At 47.4% G+C, this 19,991-nt stretch overlaps 1 protein-coding gene across 1 annotated transcript in view; it reads left to right on the plus strand.

The window, feature by feature from the left end:
* ANTXR1 (ANTXR cell adhesion molecule 1) overlaps nucleotides 1-14,648 on the plus strand; it is a 110,976-nt gene extending 96,328 nt beyond the window's left edge. The window contains exon 18 of the mRNA XM_009510948.2: nucleotides 10,309-14,648. Within this exon, the coding sequence (XP_009509243.2) occupies nucleotides 10,309-10,581 (273 nt within the window). The 3' untranslated portion in view covers nucleotides 10,582-14,648. The remainder of the gene's footprint in view (nucleotides 1-10,308) is intronic.
* Nucleotides 14,649-19,991: the final 5,343 nt, after the last annotated feature.

Here is a 19,991-nt window from a genome sequence, read left to right on the forward strand (position 1 = left end):
AGTCGGTAGAGCGGCTCACACCATATCGGTGTGTCGCACAACAGCCAGGTTGAAGCATAACATTGGTGGCGTTAGAGCCTCATGTCGTCCTGGCATTACACATGTGTAAGTCCCAATAACTGCAGGGCCCGGCTTCCTGATCCATTTTAGTTAATACACATACAAATTCCAAACACGTAAGTGGTATTTCAGAAGAGCCATAAAGAAAGATGTTAGCACGTGGCAGGGCAGCAACCGCCCTGTGCTGGTGGTAGTGGAACTCCAGCTGGGCTTGTGCTGCTTTGTGTAACACTCCTGCTGCCAGGGCTTCAGCTCTCCCTCTTACCTCTGCTGTAACTCGTGTCCCTCTGAAACCTGCAGGTACTGTGCTGTGTGTGCCACCCCTCACCCGGGGCAAGTGGATACGCAAAGCCCAGGCTCTTTCAGAGAGGAGTGCAGGACTCTACTGGTAATCAAGAACCCGTTTCCATATGTCCCTGCAAGAAGTAGGCACCTATACTTGATAAATCGTGGCCTACGTCCCACCCCATACCACCAGTGACTTACAGACCACAGGGAGCACAAAGGCAACTTATTTCAGCGTTATCACCAGTGATTGGTCGTCAGCCATTAGGCACTTGCAATAAACTCAGCCGTTAGCAGGTTCCTGAGGAACTGTAAAGCCCATTACGTATTGCTGGCGCACAGAAATACTGTTTTTAACTTACGGCTGCGTTATTAGAGCTATATAGAAAAATACAGAAGGAATGTGGCAGCCTGGGCCTTTGCTTGGAGTGCACAAATCCGATGAAAACATCCCCAAAACTGTAATTACTTGTTCATAATTGGAAACTGAGGAGCAAATTCTGCCACACAAACCTCCAGTGAGCTCACTGAAAGTCATGAAATCCGTTTCGTTGTAGAGTAGCCAAGAGGAATGGTAATATGGGGAAGGCTGGGTACTACTGCTTAACTGTTAATGTCACAAAGCGCACGAGCAGAATCTATCATCCTGGAAAGCCCCCTGAGTCCTCACTTATTTTGAATCAGGAGTCTATTTTAGAGATGAGGGAATTCAGATTCAAGGTCATTGTCTGATTTCACACCATGCTGTTTCAGTGTCTCATTAATAGAAACCTTCTCCTGAAACAAAGAACAGAAACCAGGAGATATGATTTCAAATTCCCCTGCTATAAACACTAGACCAGGTTCCCGTTTCAGACCTAAGAATAAAACCTGGGAGCGTGGACTCCCAGGTCACACACATATAGGTTGCTGTGTTGCTACTTGCTTGATGATTCTTTCTGCAGATGTGCCTTTCTGCACAGGTGCTAATAAGGAGCTGTTGTTTAACCCGTCATTAAGTCTAAGCTAGCAGGTTTCTGTTGACAGGCTGCAGAGCTTGAGAACAAAATTGTAACCTTTCCGTACATACTATTGCTGTGTGGTTTTCCATTAACAGCCATGGAAAAGTTAACCTAAACATTAGCTCTTTTTCCTGGAACTAAGAGCTCCAAAGCCAAAAGCCTGGTGATCTGCTCATCAGCTTGCAGCTCTACTGCAAAGCAGCCTGATCGTTGCTGTAAAAACAAAGCACAGAGCTGGCTCTCGAACTGCCAGGCCTCTGTTTCTGAAGCAGGGAGTATCCAGCTCATAAAGGGGAGCATCCCGGTCATATCTCGATCCAGGGCAAAATTTCCCCTAGGCAGAATTACAAGGTTATGCCTTTAACATTGACGGTTGGAGATCTGCCTCAGGAGCCAAGGCAAATCTAGCAAGCAGGGATTGCAGGGATGGGAACTATTTCTCACTAGATACTGGTAGGACGATATTCAGCAGACAGTAATTCCCATTTCCTCAAGCCATTAGCACTGCCCTGCACAGGGTAATTTTTCTGAGTCATGTAGCGTGAAAACAGCCATTGAGTCGTGTTCTTCTCACATTCACATTGTGGAAGATCCTGTCCAGAACCATGCCGTCTTCTTTACCCAAAGCCAAACTGCACCCAGAGAGACCCTCCCCAGATCACTGATTTCCACAGGCTGCAAGATCCTGCAGGCTCTTTCTTCCTCTCCAGGGGGATGTTTACCACTGCCCTTGATTAGTTGTCCCAGTTATCACTGCCAAAAGAGTGTTTCATTTTTCATTTGGATTTTTCTTGCTTTTTCTCATACACAGCAGGCTTTGTTATTCAACCTCCAGACGAAAGATTACAATCCTGTGTGAGACAGTGTCTTTGATATGTCACTCAGCATTACTCCGAGACTACCTACCTCTTTCCAGAAAGACAATGGGAAGAATGACCAGATCTTCCTGGAAATGACACCCATCCCACAGCGTAAATAAGCCAAAACTAGCTCCTGCAAAAGTAATCAGGCCTGTTTGCTGACATACAAATGCCCACTCATCACTGAAAGAGCCACGCTCCTGAACTCTGGCACGAGCCAAGGATTGAGGCTATTAAGCTCATTCCCACGCTTGAATTTGGCAAGGTAGAAGCCTGTATCATCTTGTTTCGCTTTTTGTAGGAGTTTGCTCTGAATGTTTTCTTTGCAGTAGGTTCCCTAGCTGGTTCGGTCCTGCATTATGTAGTTACAGATATCAAGAACCAGAGGCTGACAGAGCAATGGGTGTTATCTGGGTTGCGGAAGGTCTGAAGAGCCAGGCACAGACAAGAAGTCGTGAGTGAGCTTGTGAGTAAGATTTCAACTGGAGGTTGAATGGGCAGGACCACTCCTTGTACGGTGGGGCCCTCAGGTACATGCTGCTAGATACGTAGGGGACGAGAGCTTGAGTCATAAGCCAACACGACTGTGAGCCGATACTCTAAATAAGCTCTTAATTATCTCAAATTCTGTGAAAAATCTGCAAAGGTCGCAGTACTTCATGGTGTTTAGTTTCCTCTGTTCTTCAGTGTATGCTGCTTTGGGGTTGCTTGAACAGAACCACTGCTTTAACATCTGAATACACTAAACCATATCAAGGCATCAAAGAAAGTTAGGTAGTTTTTCTGCTTCCTTTTTCCTTCTGCATTTAGACAGGGTGTTTGTCGGCAGTGTAGGAAGCTGCCTCTGATATAGAGCTCAGTGGCCATGTGTAAGATCACTTGTCGCTACTTTTGATAATCATTCTCATTTGGGGTAAATCCTTCCTGGCTTCAGAAGGAAACACCATTTTGTACCACTCTGTTGCTGGGAGTCAGTCAAATCTAGCATGGTATGAGACCTGCCAGAAAACTCTGGATCTTGCTCCAAACTTTATCACTCTGCAGTACTTTTCATAACGTCTTTTAAGGTAAACCATAATGGTCCATAGTTTTCAGTGCTTCCTCTGCAATAAGAGACCAGGTTACTAAAACCCTGTTGGAGTGAAGATCTTATCAATGGAAGTCTTCCTCTTAATTTTGGGAGAAAATAGGTCAAGCTTCCAAATTCATATTTATTGAGTGGCCAAGGTGGCAGGAATGTCTTGGGAATGGTAGGTTTTATGAGCAACGCTGAGTTCAAGGCTCTGTATTTAGTAATGAGGCACAGATGGGAATGGTTTTGTTGCGGTGATGTTTTATCATGGAATGAGACCGTTTTAATAGTTGTTTGGTGACTAACAGATACAGAGGTAGCTGTAAATTAGCGTGCTTGCTGCAGGAGGCAGTGTTTCCTGGCATGACCAAGCATAGTCAACACAGACTGATCTCCCTGAGAGAGGCTGACTAACAAAGCCCAGAAGCTAGTTAACACTTTCCTAAAACTGTCTCCAGACACCCTTATGTGATTTAAAAGGCAGCACGCTGCCAGCTCAGGTCGTGCAAGCAGGGATATTTCAAGCTTGTAGAATCCTACCACGTAGCAGAAGCCACCTGGTATTTGGGGTTATCTTGACGGTGGTTCAGAGCAGCAAAACCCCCTGGGAGCACAAGAGCCCCCTGACCAATGCCGTTCCCAAATGATAAATGTTGGTGCGAAGCAGGTATCAATTATTCTCGCCCTTGTCCAGGCACAAAGGGATGCATTTTTGCAGAGAGGTTTCCTGAAGTACCCTATGCGAAGCGCCCTTTCACAAGAGGGGACCCACACCACAGTGGCTATAGGCAGTTTTTCTCCGTAGCCACAGGACGGGCAGCATGAGCTGTCCGTGCCGTTTGGCTCTTGCAGGCTGCGGACAGGCAAACTGCCAGTTACCGCCTTCCTCTCCCGTGGGGCTCAGAGCTGCTATGGGATCCACTGTGACTCTCCACTCTGTATTCCTCCTTCTCTCCCCACTCATCACCCTCACAGATGTTTGTGGAAGTTTCATGCCTGGACTGAGTTCAAATCGAGCACCCGGGATCCCTGGGAGGGAGGCTTTGGCTTGGAGAATTTAGCATTCATTTCTCTCATCCTTGTATGTGCTTTGCTTTTAAAGTAGCTACAGTTTAGTAAATCATCTCTTTGCAGACACTAGTGGTAACTCTGACATTTATTTAATATATTTAATGTTTGCCTGTTACTCATTTCACCAGTATCTCCTACAAGTTTTTGTCCATGCTGGATTCAGAATCAGGTACTAAATCACAGGTTAATTTTTACATTTTTTTCTCTCTCTCCTGCTATTCCTTTTTCTCTTCCTTTCTCTTTCTCATTTCTATATTTCTTTTTATCTCTCTCTCCCCTTTCTCATAACAAAAGGGTAGACCAGGATATTGTTTATGGAAAGTTTGAATTACTAACGATCCATACAAAACAACATTAAGGATCATATCTTTTCCAGTGCCTCTTTTTAAATCCAGGAGCTCAGAAGCCAGTCCCAGTGTTTTATGATCTTAAAATGTTGATTTTTTTCCAGGTATTAATTCCAGCTTGATAGGAAACCAAGAGAAACAGAAACATTTTTCATCTTCACTTCAGAAAAATGTGCTCCATCTTCCTCTGTTAAAGAGATATCTTTTCAGTACTGTGGACGGTATGCCCCTGCTCTGGGACCAGCTTCCCTTTCCTAAATTACCTTTCCGCTGTGCTGTGTGTGAGCCTCACCCTGGACAGCTGGAACCGCTGAAAGCAGGGCTGAAATGCAACAAAGAAAAAAGCTGCCTCCCAGTTCGGGTCCTGCTGTGAGGGGGCCGGAGAGCTAGCTGGTTAGAGGAAAACGAAATACTGCGGTGTCCCAGGAGAAAGGTCCATCCTCCCTGCAGCTGGATTCAACATGCCGAATCCCAGTCGCTGTCTCTGTGCAGGCCGTTGCACACTGTGCTCTAAGTGACAGTCCCTCTCCCAGTCAGTTTCCAGACTCAGAGGAAAGCAGAATGAGAGGCAGGAGGAGGTGGGAAATGGCTTGGACAAGGCTGCGGCGTTCCTAGGAATTGCCACAGCTTGACCGAGGCATCGGCTGCTCTTTGCGCCTCGGATTGCCAGATCCCCGTCCAAGACACAAGTGTTCCAGCTCCCTCTCTTGAGTGCTCAGCAACCACCACCCTGTGCTATGACCTCAGCAGCCCAACGTCCCCCTCACCCCACATCCCACCCTTCTCTTTCAACCCTGGCAGCACTCCTCAGTCAACCAGATGTGAAGAACAAAAGGAAAAGCTTGGATCAAGGGTGCAACCCTACAGCACTCTGCATGAAAAGCACTCGCAGGGTGAGGCCCGTGGTCAGAGGAGACCAGCCTCCCGCAGTTGAGTGCTTTTTTGTCCTAAAGGCAATGCTGCCTGCCTTCATCCCTAAGATAATTGGCTGTGAAGGTGAAAGAGCAAGGCCACTCCAAGCAGAATTCATTATGCATATGCCTGCAAGCAGTACTCTCTAGAAAAACAACATAAAATGCGGGAGTGAATTGCCCTCACTGATTTTGCTGATTCCACTAAATTTCAGATCTAATAATGTCTCCATATTGCTTCAATTGTCTCTTCTGAGGCACAGCTGTGACTCTCCCCCCTGAAGCGCTGTGGCTGCAGGAAGGGAAATAAAACCTAGCCAAGGCGTTCAACACAGCAGCCTTTTAATATACAGCCTGTTCCCTACATTCATACATTCTGTGTCTCCAACTACTGTGTCCCTGCTAGAAAGACTAATCGAATTGGCTCCTTATTCTCAAATCTGTGGTATAATCTGGGTAAGGAGTTTTTTCTCCTGGGATGAAAGGTGACTTCTGTTTAAGGATGCGAAGTAGCATTTAGTGGAAATGGGTTCCTTTCTTGCCTCCTGGGTGTTCTGCCACCATCTTCCACAATTACCCCATCTAAACTTGGACACCTAAATGAGGTGATAAACCTTGGTGGATAGCCAAGAGGGGCTGCTGACTTGTGGCCATTGAGACTCTCCTAAAATCACAGTTGTGAAGGTCCTTATGTTTCCACTGATTGTAGAGAGATCCTGCATTGCTCTTACCTCTAGTGCCTCAGACGCCCACTCTGGTTTTGCCTCCAGATCCCAAGGCTGAAGTAGGTGTTTGGGCCCATTTATTTAGAGGGTTTGTTAACGTTCACACCAACTTCTGTTATCTGTGGGATGAACTGAACTGTGCTGGCAATGGAGAGCCCTGTAAAAGCCTGAATGGATGGGTGAATAGCCAGCCAACTTGATCTTCATCCAGATAGTTTTCCAGATAAAACAGCACTGAACTATGGAGTAGGTCGATGATGCTGGTGTTTTATTTTTCTATTGCAACTGCATGGTACAAAGCCCAGCTGTGAATCAGGGACCCCTTCTGGTAAGTGCAGGTGGGAAAACACATCTCTTGCCACGCATTTCAGAGAAAGCTGTGCCTTCCGGAGCTCTAGGATTACTTCTTTGCGGTCACACTCTGGCTAGCACAACCTCAGCACTTTTGTCTCTGTTATCGTATTGCTAGATACAAGATGAGAGCCCAGTTTAACATCCAGCTTTTGAGTTAAAGTAGCTCTCTCCCTCCTGGGTCTGCTTTGCATTTGTACCCAGGACACTAGTAAAACATTTTCTGCCTCTCATGTGCAATGTCACAGTAACCCGTTTCCTGGATATCTCCTTGTCATTCAATCTGACAATTCTCTTCCCCTAGGAGATGTTGGCTTCTCCATCTCCTCTGAGGCAGTGTAGCTGCCAAAGTCCGTCTCAGTCCATCTGGACTGAAAACTCCTATCTGGCATTCTCCCCCCCATCTGCATGGGTGAGAGGAATGTCAAGCAATGAAACGCAAGAACTCCCTTCATTTGTCAGTTCACATGAAAGGAGGAGAAAGCCTGAACTGCGGATCTGCCCTTCACGCATGTCGGATGCCCTGCAGAATTACCCACTGCACAGTAGTAGAAAGTGTTGCCAAACAGGTCACTGCCAATTCGCTGCAGAGCAGCTGACCCCGGCAGCAAAGGAAACAGGAGGAGACAGGGAATGGCATGCTTAAGCAGAGAAAAGGCACACTCTGTCCTGTTTTAAGGGGAAGAAGGTTTGAACTCTGAAGTTCGAGCAGCGTAATGCACACAGGAATGGGGAAGAGGTGTCTGATGAGTCCAGCTACATGCTGTGCTAGCCCTGGGTCAAGTCTGGCTCTGCTGTCTGTACTCCCGTGCTGGCTGTTCTCTGGCCTGCGTCTGAACGGCTTATGCTCAGACTCCAGTCCAACTACTTGTTCAAACTGGAGGGCATGTCCTGTGTTAAAGCATGTTTTTCAAGGATAGTGGAAACTTAATCACGTTTGAAAAAAAGAGCTCTCTAATTTCAAAGCAACCCTATTACTGGAGAAAAAGAGGTATCATTAGTCATGGGTATAAGCAGTGTATCATGAACACAGGCTCACTAGGTCGTAACTGACTACAAAAACTGGTGTAAACGTAGCGCAGCTGTACATTGGTATGAATCACTGGCAACTTTGTTATGATAGTGGCACTGCTGGTCTATCCAAGCCAGTTTTCATCAATAAGGGGTCAAACCTTTGGCAGTGCCCAGGATGCACCCTTTTGGACCGTGCCTTGGGCATTGCCGTGAGTACTAGATGGCTTTTAGTCCTCAAGCCCCAAACCCAAAGATTTCTGAGCCTCACTGCGTCCTCTTGAATGCTCTTAGGGTGGTGCTCAGTTCCATTTGGATCAGCAGCACCATAACCTCACCCCTGGAGCATCCAGACAGGCTATCTCTCCACAGGAAAGCAATTGCAACTTTTTGTTCTCTGGCGGGGATTCCTGGATTGCTGCTTTTTGTTCGGGTTTATTTTATTCTCAACATAAATAAAGAAAACAAATCTAGGGCAAGTAATAGCCTGAAACTACTAAAGCTGCAGTGCAGGAGATGTGGAACTAGAAGGAGGAAAACATTCTCATGTTGGATTTTTTTTTTGAGTAGAATTGGTTAATCTCGGGCTCAGACTTCCATTAACTCAGCAGGCCTGCCCCACAATATTTACTTAAAATCACAGAAAAGTGCATTAAAACAATGTTAAAGCAGATACACCAGCCCACAAAGAGCAAACAGAAGGAGGGATGCTCTGAGATGAGATAGCCGTATGCTTATTTCAGGCTTTCTTCTGCCTCTCAGGTGGTGCCCTTTTTTGGTCAGCACAGAGATGCTGGGATGCTGCGGAGTGAGCAGGTCAGGGCCGTTGCCCGCTCTGGCCTTCATTTTGTATTGGCATTTTGTCCTGTGCAAGGGCTGGAGGACATCTCCCCAGCGCACAGATGCCAGCGGTGGCGCAGAGTACGCAGCAGTGGCCAACCCTCTCCTCCCCTTTCCCCTCTATGTTGTCGTGCTGTAAGGACAAGCCTTACCTGAGAGACCATTAGTCCTCGAGGAGGGGCATTACCATGGGCATATTCATGACCATTAAGTGGGTCTCTGCTCTGCCCCGGAGCCTGACTCCTTTGAGGAGAGCCTGAGTTGAAGCCAGGGGTTCTTCCTGCTGACAGAAGGCCAGGGCTGAGCCATACAGAGGGGCTTCAGCTGCCACCGCGCTCAGAGCAGCCCTGAGATGATGCTCTTATCTTGAACTTGATGCAGCTCAAGGCACTGTGAAATCTTTGTTTTCCTTAAACGACCTTTGCTTGCACAAGACAGCCTGCATTCAGCTGTGGGCTGCTCTGCATACTTCATCGCTTCAGCAAGGAATCCACTTTCCTCTGCTGAATGGCTAAGGCTCAGGCAGATGTTTCTTCATATCCACAGAGCATGATGATATAACTGGCAGAGCACTTGGAGACGAGCTGTCTGTATCGTTTTATGTGTCAGCCCCTTCCACGCCAGCTCCTCTCATCCCTGTCAAATCCTTCTCCAGCACCCTTCTGCCTTTCTACCAGCATCTCCCTTACTTCACTGTGGGTCCCTCTTCTGCAGGGCATTTGCCCGTAGGCTGGGTATGCCAGGGAGAAGATACAGAGCCATGCAGAGGATTCCAAATGGCTGATGCTGTTACCCCAACAGACCTCCTCCAGCCTGCATGGGCTCAATGCTCCATTTGGCATTTTTTCACCAGGAAAAACATTTACTTTGGGAGAGAAAAGAGGGAAACAGAAAATAAGCTCACGCTCAGAAATCCAAAAACAAAGTAGGGACTCAGAAATCCTCTAGTGCCTTTTTGGATGATTTCATATCTGAAAGAATGAATCCATAATACAATAGTGCTGATTATGACATTTGAGTATTTACAGTGGGATCTTGCGCAGGTGGAACTTAGGAGAAAAAAAAAAAAAAAGAACAGCTCGGAGGGCAAAGGTTTTGTTTAAAAATGTAAAACAAACTGTAACTTAGCACCAAAGAGTGAGAAAAGCAGTTTGTTGGCTTCTCAAGAGCACTAGAATATCAAGACATCGTAATGAAGAATGGCTGTATTTCAGGAAAAATTCTGAGCAAGAAAGTGTCTATGTTAAACAAACCTTCCCTTTTGCCTGGTCGGTAAATGATTAGAAATAGGACACAAATGCCAGGTATTTGAAGGAGAGAGAGGCTCCGAAGTTGCCAAGTCCAGATTTCGTGCTGTTGGGAGTTTAAGACTGAGGTCCAGGAAGAGGCATCTGTGGAGGCAGGGACCATGGGTCGTGCACTGACTCAGACGCCAGCTCTGGAGAACAGGAAAGGCTCTTGCCAGCCCTTGCAGCTTCACTATGACTTGAAGTACTCAATGCTCTCTTTAAAGATCCTGGGGTCAGAAAACAGTATGAGCGGATATCATCCTCCTTCACTACAAAAGCTGTTGTTAGGGTTTAACGCCTTGGTTGCCCAGTACAGGACTTGCTTTCACAACATCCGTCTCTGAGGAAGCGAGGGAACAGAGTGGCGTGCCCAGGAATCCTTAAACCGACGTCAGATTTGCGCACAGCCAGGAAGGTGTCTCAGCTGCGATGCCATTGCCTCGATCAGTAACTGTGCTTTTCCGTTTTGTTCTCTTTCGTTTTAGGGCCGTTGCATCAATTTCACCAGAGTGAAGAACACAGAGGCCCCACCCAAATACCCGCTCAACAATGCATACCCTCCATCATCTCCACCTCCAGCACCTATCTACAACCCCCCGCCCCCGGCTCCGATCTATACCCCTCCTCCACCCAGCTCACCCACACCCCACACCCCATCCCCGTCCTCCACGCTCCCCCCACTCCCCCCACCGCCCCAAGCCCCACCACCCAACCGGGCCCCCCCTCCATCTCGGCCCCCACCTCGCCCAACAGTCTAGGGGGTCGGCCTTACTCCCATCTCTTCCACAAGCATTGGAGAGGCTTTTTCAGCAGTACTGTATCACATCCATCTTCCGGGGGGGTGGGGGGGTAGAGGAAGCCGGACCGTTTTTGAAATGGGTGACAACAGAACAAACGACTCTGTAGTCATCTTTCTCCTTTAGTTTTCTTTTATTTTTAAAATCCCTTGTGCATCAGTGCCACCAAACTATCGAAGCAAGAAAAGCCAAGAGACTGCAAGAACAAGGCAAATAACTTGAGTTCCATTTCAGCCAGGCTCTCCCCCCTCTTTGTCCCCGACACTTCTCTGTGCCTTACCACGGTGATTCCAGGATACATTGAAAAAAAAGAATTAGTAACTAGAGTAAGCTCTTCGGAAAGGCAATTCTCCCCAGGGAAGGACTGCAAAAGACTCTTCCAAGTGCAGACATCCCAGCTAGCTACCTGGAGACAACTGCACAAACTTCATGGTACAAGACCCAAGGCATGACAGAAAGCTGATCCCATCTCACTCACGTGCCAGCTGCCAAGCAAATAATGACAACGGCAGGTCTGCAAGTACAGAAACCCTTGTAAATCCGAAAAGAATTGATGACAGGCAGCTGTTCCCATGGACCATGAATTGGAGAAGGGAAGGTATTGTCATCTCAGAGGGTCCAGAAAGGAGAAGGGGTAGGTCTCTGGTGTCTGGATTTGTGTATGTTGGTATGTGGAAGTGCAGGTGAATGGAAATGGAGTGCCACTAGGAAAACCAATTACACGGAAAAATAAACCAGTCGGTACGTCACAAGGCTTTGGCCCCACCCCCTGACGCCAGGTCAGCCTTCAGCGCTCCCAGTGGGACGGAGGAGTTCATAAACTTTGAGCAAAGGAATCTGGGAAAGGTACGGTCGACAGAAGAGTCTTTGCATTCAGTTTAGGCTGATCATGTCCATCAAGTTAATAGCTCTGCAGTTCAGCAGTGTAATTTAATGCTTGTTTCCATTTTAAAAGGAAAAAAGTTTCTGAATATAAACAACATGTCAGGTGTATCGATTTCTCTAAATCCAGTCTGCTTGGGCTCCTTGTTGTTGTCAGTTTGAAATGGTTACCACTGATGCATTTCTGTTTTTTCTGTAAATTGCGTTCTTTCGCCCTAGAAATGTTTCCACGTGGATTTTTATTTTTTGTTTTCCTTTCCTGAATAAGTAGCAGATGCCTTCCAAACTCGTAGCGAAGAAGAGCCAGTGTGCTTACTCACTCCTGTCAGCTCTCAACAACACCACTTCTATTAGCAGTTGTTGACTAAGGCAAAAATAACACACCGGACATGCAAGATGGGAATCAGTCTTCCAAGAAATGCACTGGCTGCATTTCTCCACGCTTTCTCCTCGCCTTCGTGGGACCCCCACCATACTCCACAATATTACGTACGCACATGTTTTAGCCTATAGCAAACCTTCTGAGCACCTGCCTTTGCAACACAGTGCTAGAAATAGGTGAGATCACTCAGCACTTCAGTCACACCTCTGGCTCTCTGATTTACTGTCAGGATCAGTTCTCACAAAATGACTCTCTCTCTCTGGAAATTGCGAAGTCATAAGGGGTAAACCGTCTTTGTAGCTGCCGTTCTATGAATATCTAAGGGTTCTCATAATCATATAATTTTTTACCAGATAAAGGAATGCTTTGCCACGTACTTACTTCAGTGCTGTTGGAAATATTAATTCTAGCTTTTCTAGCAAAAAAAAAAAAAAAAGAAAAAAAGGAAAAAGAAAAAAATGCTCAAGGAGGAAAAGGAACAGACGAAAAAGACTCAGTGGAGACTTGACCTGGGACCCTTCCGGTACGGGCATTCGCGAATGAGCCCTTACCACGAGACTCAGAGTCGGTCTGACTGTCATTCGCCAGCCTTACCCACCGCTAGGTCAGCGTGTCGTCTGCCAGGTGAGATAAGCACACCAGTCACGACGGGTCTGAAGCCAAGGCTGGCTGTTCTGCAAAAAGGCTGATTAATTCACCCACAACACTGTTTTGTCTGCAGGCAGCACAGAGCAGTCCCCAATGAGGAGCAAACCCAAGAGTTTTGCTCCTCGCTACGTCAGATTGTACCAGCTACAGGCCATGGTTAGTTCAACAAGGCGACTTTGTGATTGTCAGGTGGGAGTGGGAAGCTTTTAACACCCTGACACAAGTTTGGTTGGACTCCCTCTTGTGATGGAATGGATCTAGCTAAATAGCTGTTTGATTTGGTGTCACGATGAGAGGTGTAAAAACCGGGAATAGTGTAATACAGGAACAACAGATATTTCTCTTAACATATCCTCAGTATTTCAAAAATGTTTGGAAAGGAAATTTTCACCAATACGGCGCTGAGGATTTTTTTTTTTTAAGTGACATTTAGCCAATAAATCTAAACCTACTGCTGGGGAAAAAACCAAAAGCAGTGTACCCTCCATGACTAAAGCTAACTTCTTGCAGATGTACATAGAAATAGTCGTTCTCCCCAAACTAAGAAAAAAAGCCCCTGTGGTAATAAAGAAGCAAAATAAACCCTAGATCAGGCTAGAAAAATGATAATTTTAAAATAGCCCCCATGTAATCATCCAGTTTATGAATAAAAAACAACCTCCAAATTTTTTGTTGTACATATTGTTACTGCATGCTTACCATATGTTAGATGGAAGCATTTCCTATCCGTTGTGGATAAAAGAACATTTTTCAAGTTGTAGTAAATTATTATAAAGCCAATGACATTTCATGGCATGTTATCGTATCAAGCTGTGCTTGTTGTATTTTTTTCTTTACGGTTGTATTGCTTTTTTATAAATGTACAAATATTTCCTGTAGTGACGAACACCTATTTTACATAGCATTAACTGCAGCGCTAGGGCTCCAGGCTGTACGCTCCCTCGATCCACTGGCAAAGAGTTTTGCATGTCGATCCAGGGTGGGGTATGGCCAGGGCGCAGTGGGTAGAGACAAACGGAATGGGTGTGGGGTGCCGGGGTCAGTCGTGGTGGACCCTTGCTAACATTCTCAGAAAAATTAGAGCACATTTGGTGGCAGACTTTGTACCTGCTCTTTTATTTAGGCTCAGCCTAAATGTGGCTGCTAAAAGGGCTTCCCAAAAGTACCGTACATGCTTTTAAAAACCGTACTCCTTTTATGCCGGTCTCTAAAGATTAACTTAGGAACTCAACGCAAGGCGATCAAGAGTGAAAATTTGGTCCTGAATTTAAATCAGCTTCCACTGACAATTAATGCTATGTAAATGAGGTTGAACTAGCTGGTGTACTATATACTGATATATGGTACCCTATGTATTCTCTGTCTATAAAACCTTCCTAGAAACACATTACACAGGCTATCAATCCACACTAGCCAATTTTAAGTAAACGTTCATTATAGATCAAAAGGAGTTGAGTGGCACTACGTCTGCTCTGCCATTTCAAAAGACTTCAGCAGGTCTCACTGTTTACTAGTTGCACACGCTCCTATACCGGCTGGTCTAAACAGCAGTAGGCAGATGCCTGATGGCATTAAATGGACAGTTGTTTCGTCTGCTCTAAACAGGTCACTCCGATTACTCCCGTTGTTTTTCATTCATGCACACTTTCTGTCAGTGCGTCTTGCAGCCTCAAAGGACTAAGCAGCTGCATTTAACAAAGATTCAGATTTTATTTTATTTTTTAATTGCTAAAATGCTACCAATTGTTGCTGGCTGTTATTTTGAAGCATTCACCCACATGAACTTTGTGGTCATCCGAATTCTCTCTCTACTCCTTGGTGTGTGAAGGCATCTTCTGTCACTGTTTATTTTGTGGAAGGTGGGGAATGTCTGGCTTCTGAGAGCTCTGGCAAGATCTGAGGGTAACCCGTCGGGAGCGTTGCCTTGTACGGGGCGCTGATGCAGCAAAGGAAAAGGGACAAGCCTTCTCTTTTGATGTTGAATTACAGTTTGTCAGTTCAGCCAGTGCTGTGCAAAGATGTTTTACTCCCTCTGTTTGTTGCATGTGTCATTTGTTAAATTCAGTCATTACTCTTGCTGACCTTGATGTTATTATTAAAGAACTACACAAATTTGTGTTGGGCTCCGTAAGATTCATTGCCTAGGCAAAGCAAGCGAAGCAGGAGGCAGGACAATCCTGGGCAACAAGCTTTCTCATACAACTGGCTTCCTGTCGTCCTGGAGAACTCAGACCTGGTGATTTTCTTCCCAACAGCCCAGAGCACTTCTGCCTGACACAAGCGCTATTTCCATTTGGACGTGACACAGCCTAAACTGTCTGCTCCTCTGCTGACACCCAGAGCCTCGCCTTCCAAACGCAGGATAACTTCTCATTTCGCACAGCTAACTCGGCATCCTTTAACAAAGCATAACCGCTACTGGCAATACCTAAGCATGTCCCCTCTCACATTTGCTGATAGTCCTTCTTCCTTCCTCTCTGCTTAACTATCACTGGCTCCTCTGGATTTTGATATGGTTGGAATATTTTATTCCACAAAGATTAACAGCATGAAGAAGTTCCACCTCAACACCCTGCTCTCTTTCAACAAAGCATGCAGGACCAGGCTTTTTAGCTTCCTCTGAAACTGAGCAAGTAGTTTCCTCAGCACTTCAAACCTTGCAAGTCTAGGCTCAGTCTGGAGTTTTCTTGATGTGTTTTTTTTAAACCAAACTTGTATCTAGTAAATGCAAAGAGGGAAGCCACAGGACTCAACAGATCCTGCTCTCTCACTCTAAAAAAAAGCCCAAAAAAGTGCTTTTTCAATGGAGACTGTCAAAGAAAATCAGTTGCTCTTCTTGGTACATGACAGGTAAAAAAAAATGCAAGGAAAGTTAAGCCTCAGCACAGCCCAAACAGCAAAGAGATGACACGAAACCCACCAAACCTTGATGGTAGCTCAGGGTCTTTCAGAGGGCTTGCATTTACACAGACTTGCCTGCGCAGCTAGACTTTGCATAAAGTCCCATCACTACATTGAGGAAAAAAGACTGAGAAGAACACCATAGTGAAACCCAGGCAGGCTTGTTTGCCCTTTCCATCAGCTGCCAGCCCTGCTGCCTCAGGAAACTCTCTGCTCCCTGAGCCTGGTCCCCGCTCAAGGAGCCACGTTGTGTCACCGTCATGGCAGACTTCATCACCATACATGCAACAGGACAAAATTTCCCCAAAAAGAATGGTTATTTGGAGCAGACTTGCTCCAAAGCAAGGATATGTGGACATGGGGCTGCTGAGTAGCCCTGAGCACATGGCTGCCTGCATCTTGGTCTTGGTCCTAGTTAGCCACCTGTGTCCTCAACAAGCCCCACCTGGGAACAGGTCTGGGCTTCAGAGCTGGGGCTGCAGAGGGAGGGAGTGGGTGCCTTCGTGGCTGTATGAGGTGACCTTGGAGAGCCTGGTGACAGAGTGCCTTGGGAGCCAGCTTGCCTACAGAGCGGGGAAGCAAAGGAGACCAGGACGGTGCCTGCAGCAGCTGCAAGAAGCCAAAATGGTGAGTTCTGGCTGGGCCATTTCCAGCAGCTTCTTTTGGTTTTGTGTCGAGGCTGCAAGGGAGAGGTGCTGCTTCCTTCTGGGCTTCGCACCGCTGGCTAGAGGCTGTGTCAGGGCAGAGGTGGCCAGCAGTACCTGCCGTAGCACACAGGTACGTGAGTGGGGTGCAGGGATCTGCCCCGCTGCTGAACAGCGGTTGTGTTTGGGGTAGGGGCATCTGCTCACAGGGCTCTTCTTGCAGATGAACCCTGCTTGTTCCTCTAGAGGCTCATCTGGCTTTGGGCAGCTGAGGAGTTTCTTGCTTGGTAGGGAGAGAAATTACTGTTTTTTCTAATTCTGGCAGAGAAAGCCCCTTCTGAGTCATAGGTAAGGCTTTTGTACTGGGGGCTGGTGGAAGCACCAGTGCTTCCACTGAAAGCATAGTAGGATCCTATTTTTGTTGGTGGTCTTGCTAGAGAGTGTAATGCACCTTTTTTTTTTTTAAGAAACAGCTACAAAATAACTTGTAAAAATACTACAAGCTACAGAATAGATCATGTCAAATGCAGATAGTGGCTAAAAGCCTGTAGCACACTGCCAAAATGATCTTAAGATTATTTAAATATCTTTTAATATTTAAATGCTTTCAAAGGTCCTCCTTGCTAATAGGGGGAGGTGAAATACCTTTGAAAGGTCCAGAGCACCAAGGAAGGTGTTTTCTCATGCTGCTGGGTCAGCGTAGATGTTGCCCAATGTAACGTGTCCCTGACGGTGAAGGACTGTCCCCTCCACCAGCGGGATGCTGGACATGGCCTGGAGCTGTAACCTGCGCTGCGCTGCCTTCAGCTGCGGTCTCGTACAACCTCACGAGCTAACCATGCTGCAGCACGACCGGGCATTTTTCTAGTTCTTCACAGACGTTAAATCGTGGGGCCTCCTCCAGAGCTGGAGGAATTAATAGGGATGGAGAAACTATAGCATGCAGAAATACTACATCAAGTGGAAAATGGAACTTAGCAGATAAGGTAACTTTTACTTGCAAGAAAGCTGGGGATTCCTACGTTCCGCTTTCCGTTCCCATTTAAAACCCTTCCTGGCATATTGCTGAGGCTTGGTGCTGGGTGTGTATGTCTCCAGCTGCTTTGGGAAGACACTTAGTGCTTATTTCTTCTTGCATGGGAGATCTTGTGGTCTGTCTGTACATCCAGGGCTCACTAGTAGCCTACTGGGAATGGCGGGACAGGATCCTTCTAAGTATTTCTTACTCAATGGAAAGCCTCTGGGAAAGTAAAAGCCAGGCAGAATTGGAGTATATCTGCATTCCTTAAATCTGTTTTTGGTGGTGGTTGACATGAAAAATGTGAGCATCTTTGGCCTTAGAAAGGTTTGTCTGTCTGTCAGCACTGCCATGCAATATCTGACCTTGCCATTGCTAGGACCTGCGCAGGCAAACCTTGAACTGTTTTTAAGAAATCCTGGGAAAAATCCTTGGGAAAGTGAGATTTTTTTGATTAATCTTGGCTCTGCAGTGCCTGAGTCCAGATAAAATTAAGATTTCTGTACATCTCAAAAGCTCCAGACCGGACTGAAGTGGTACAGCTGAGGAGAATGCTGGTTTTGTTTCCCTGGTTTTATTTAAGGTAGGGCTCATAAGCGCCCTGAGGGGCTGTGATATTATCATTTTCAAACAAAAATCAGAAATCTGTGTTCCTTTTCTTCCACTCAGCTGCTTGTATCCTGGTTTGGCCCCAGTGCTCAAATGTTTACCTGTGCTTTTGGCATGGGGTGGGGATTGGAGCTGTGGGGCAGAGCTGGGGAGTCACCGGGAGCGGGGTCAGGGATCAAGCTGACCATCAGCAAGGCGGTATTTCTTGGGCACAGCGCAGGGGCAGTGGCTGCTGTTTGGGAAGAGCCCCTGCTACTAATGGAGCCTGGTTCCAGGGTTGCCTCTGCTCCTGGGAAGCCATAGCAAATCCTGCCTGCGCCCAGAAGAGCTGCTGGGAGTGTTTCACATGGGGTGTTTAATAGAGAGATCATGTTTCTGGTCGGTTCCTCCACCGTTCATGGCTGAGCAAAGTGCCTCACCCTCCCCATTCGGAATGGCATAGCAGGCTCTCTGGTAACTACAGCAACGGCAGATGTGGAAAAAATACTAGGAATGGATCGAAGGTATTTTTAGCTGTCTCTAATGCAGTGCAGCAGCAAGGAGCCAAGGGAGTCAGCCTGGGATATAGGGGCAGCATTTCCATTGACTGCCAGAAAAGCGTCCACAGGGCAGAACTTGGGAATTTCTGTTCTGATGTGATATGGTGGGAATTTGGTGGTAGTTACTTCTTTTGGGGTAAGACTAGTGTCTTCCTGTGTGTGCGTGTGATACACTGTTGGCTTAAAGTGATAGCGATTACAGATGCCTATTTCACAGCACAGGCTGTCATGGAAACTGGAGAGATTTGCAGTTGCTAAAAATGTATTTAAATAACTGTAGTAGCATCAGACAGGTTTTTGTTTAGGTTTGGTTTTTTTAACAGTCCAGCTCAGAAGGTCAAATTCTGGAGTTATTCTCACTCCAGCCCCTCTCAGGCAGTTGCAGAGAGCGAGAAGGGCTCCCCTCAGCCCCCCCTTCTCCAGGCTAAACCCCCCCAGCTCCCCCAGCCGCCCCCCAGCACACTTGTGCTCCAGACCCTGCCCCAGCCCCGCTGCCCTTCTCTGGACACGCTCCAGCCCCTCAAGGCCCTTCTTGTCCCGAGGGGCCCAAACCTGAGCCCAGCATTCGAGGTGGGGCCTCCCCAGGGCCCAGCACAGGGGCCCCATCCCTGCCCGGCTCCTGCTGGCCACACCAGTGCTGACACAAGCCCGGGGGCTGGTGGCCTCCTTGGCCACCCGGGCACTGCTGGCTCATGCCCAGCCGGCTGTCAGCCCGCACCCCCAGGGCCTTCTCCGCCGGGCACTTCCCAGCCCCTCTGCCCCAGGCCTGGGGCGCTGCCTGGGGTTGGTGTGACCCAAGGGCAGGACCTGGCACTTGGCCTTGTTAAACCTCACACAATTGGCCTTGGCCCATTGATCCAGCCTGTCCAGGTCCCTCTGCAGAGCCTTCCTGCCCTTGAGCAGATCGACACTTCCACCCAGCTTGGTGTCATCTGCAAACTCTCTGAGGGTGCCCTCGATCCCCTCATCCAGACCATTGACATTGAACAGAACCAGCCCCAACACTGAGCCCTGGGGAACCCTGCTCGTGACCGGCCACCAGCTGGGTTTAACTCCTTTCACAACTCTCGGCTTGGCCAGCCAGCTGGTTTTTTACCCATCGCAGAGTGTACCCATCCAAGCCATGAGCCGCCAGGTTCTCTAGGAGGGTGCTGTGGGTGACAGTGTCACAAGCATTGATAAAGTCCAGGCAGACACATGCACAGCCTTTCCCTCACCCACTAGATGGGCCATCTGGTCATAGAATGAGATCAGGTTATTTAAGCAGGATCCGCCTTTCCTAAACCCACACCGACTGGGCCTGATCACTTGGTTATCCTGTATGTGCCACGTGCTGGCACTCAGGATGATCTGCTCCATAACCTCCCCTGGCACCGAGGTCAGGCTGACAGGCCTGCAGTTCCCCTGGTCCTCCTTCCAGCTGTTCTTGTAGATGGGTGTCACATTTGCTAATCTCAAGTCAGCTGGGACCTCCCCAGTTAGCCACAACTCTGATAAATGATGGGAAGTGGCCAGTGAGCACCTCTGCCAGTTCCTTCAATACTCTTGGTGGATCCCATCTGGCCCCGTATACCTGTGTGTGTCTAGGTGGTGTAGCAGGTCGCTAACCATTTCCCTTTGGACTGTGGGGACTCCATTCTGCTCCCTGTCCCCGTCTTCCAGCTCAGGGGACTGGCAACCCAGAGAACTGGTCTTTCTATTAAAGACTGAGGCAAAGAAGGCATTAAGTACCTCAGCCTTTTCCTCAT

The sequence above is a fragment of the Phalacrocorax carbo genome, chromosome 24 (genome assembly GCF_963921805.1).
Source record: "Phalacrocorax carbo chromosome 24, bPhaCar2.1, whole genome shotgun sequence".
NCBI lineage: Eukaryota > Metazoa > Chordata > Aves > Suliformes > Phalacrocoracidae > Phalacrocorax > Phalacrocorax carbo.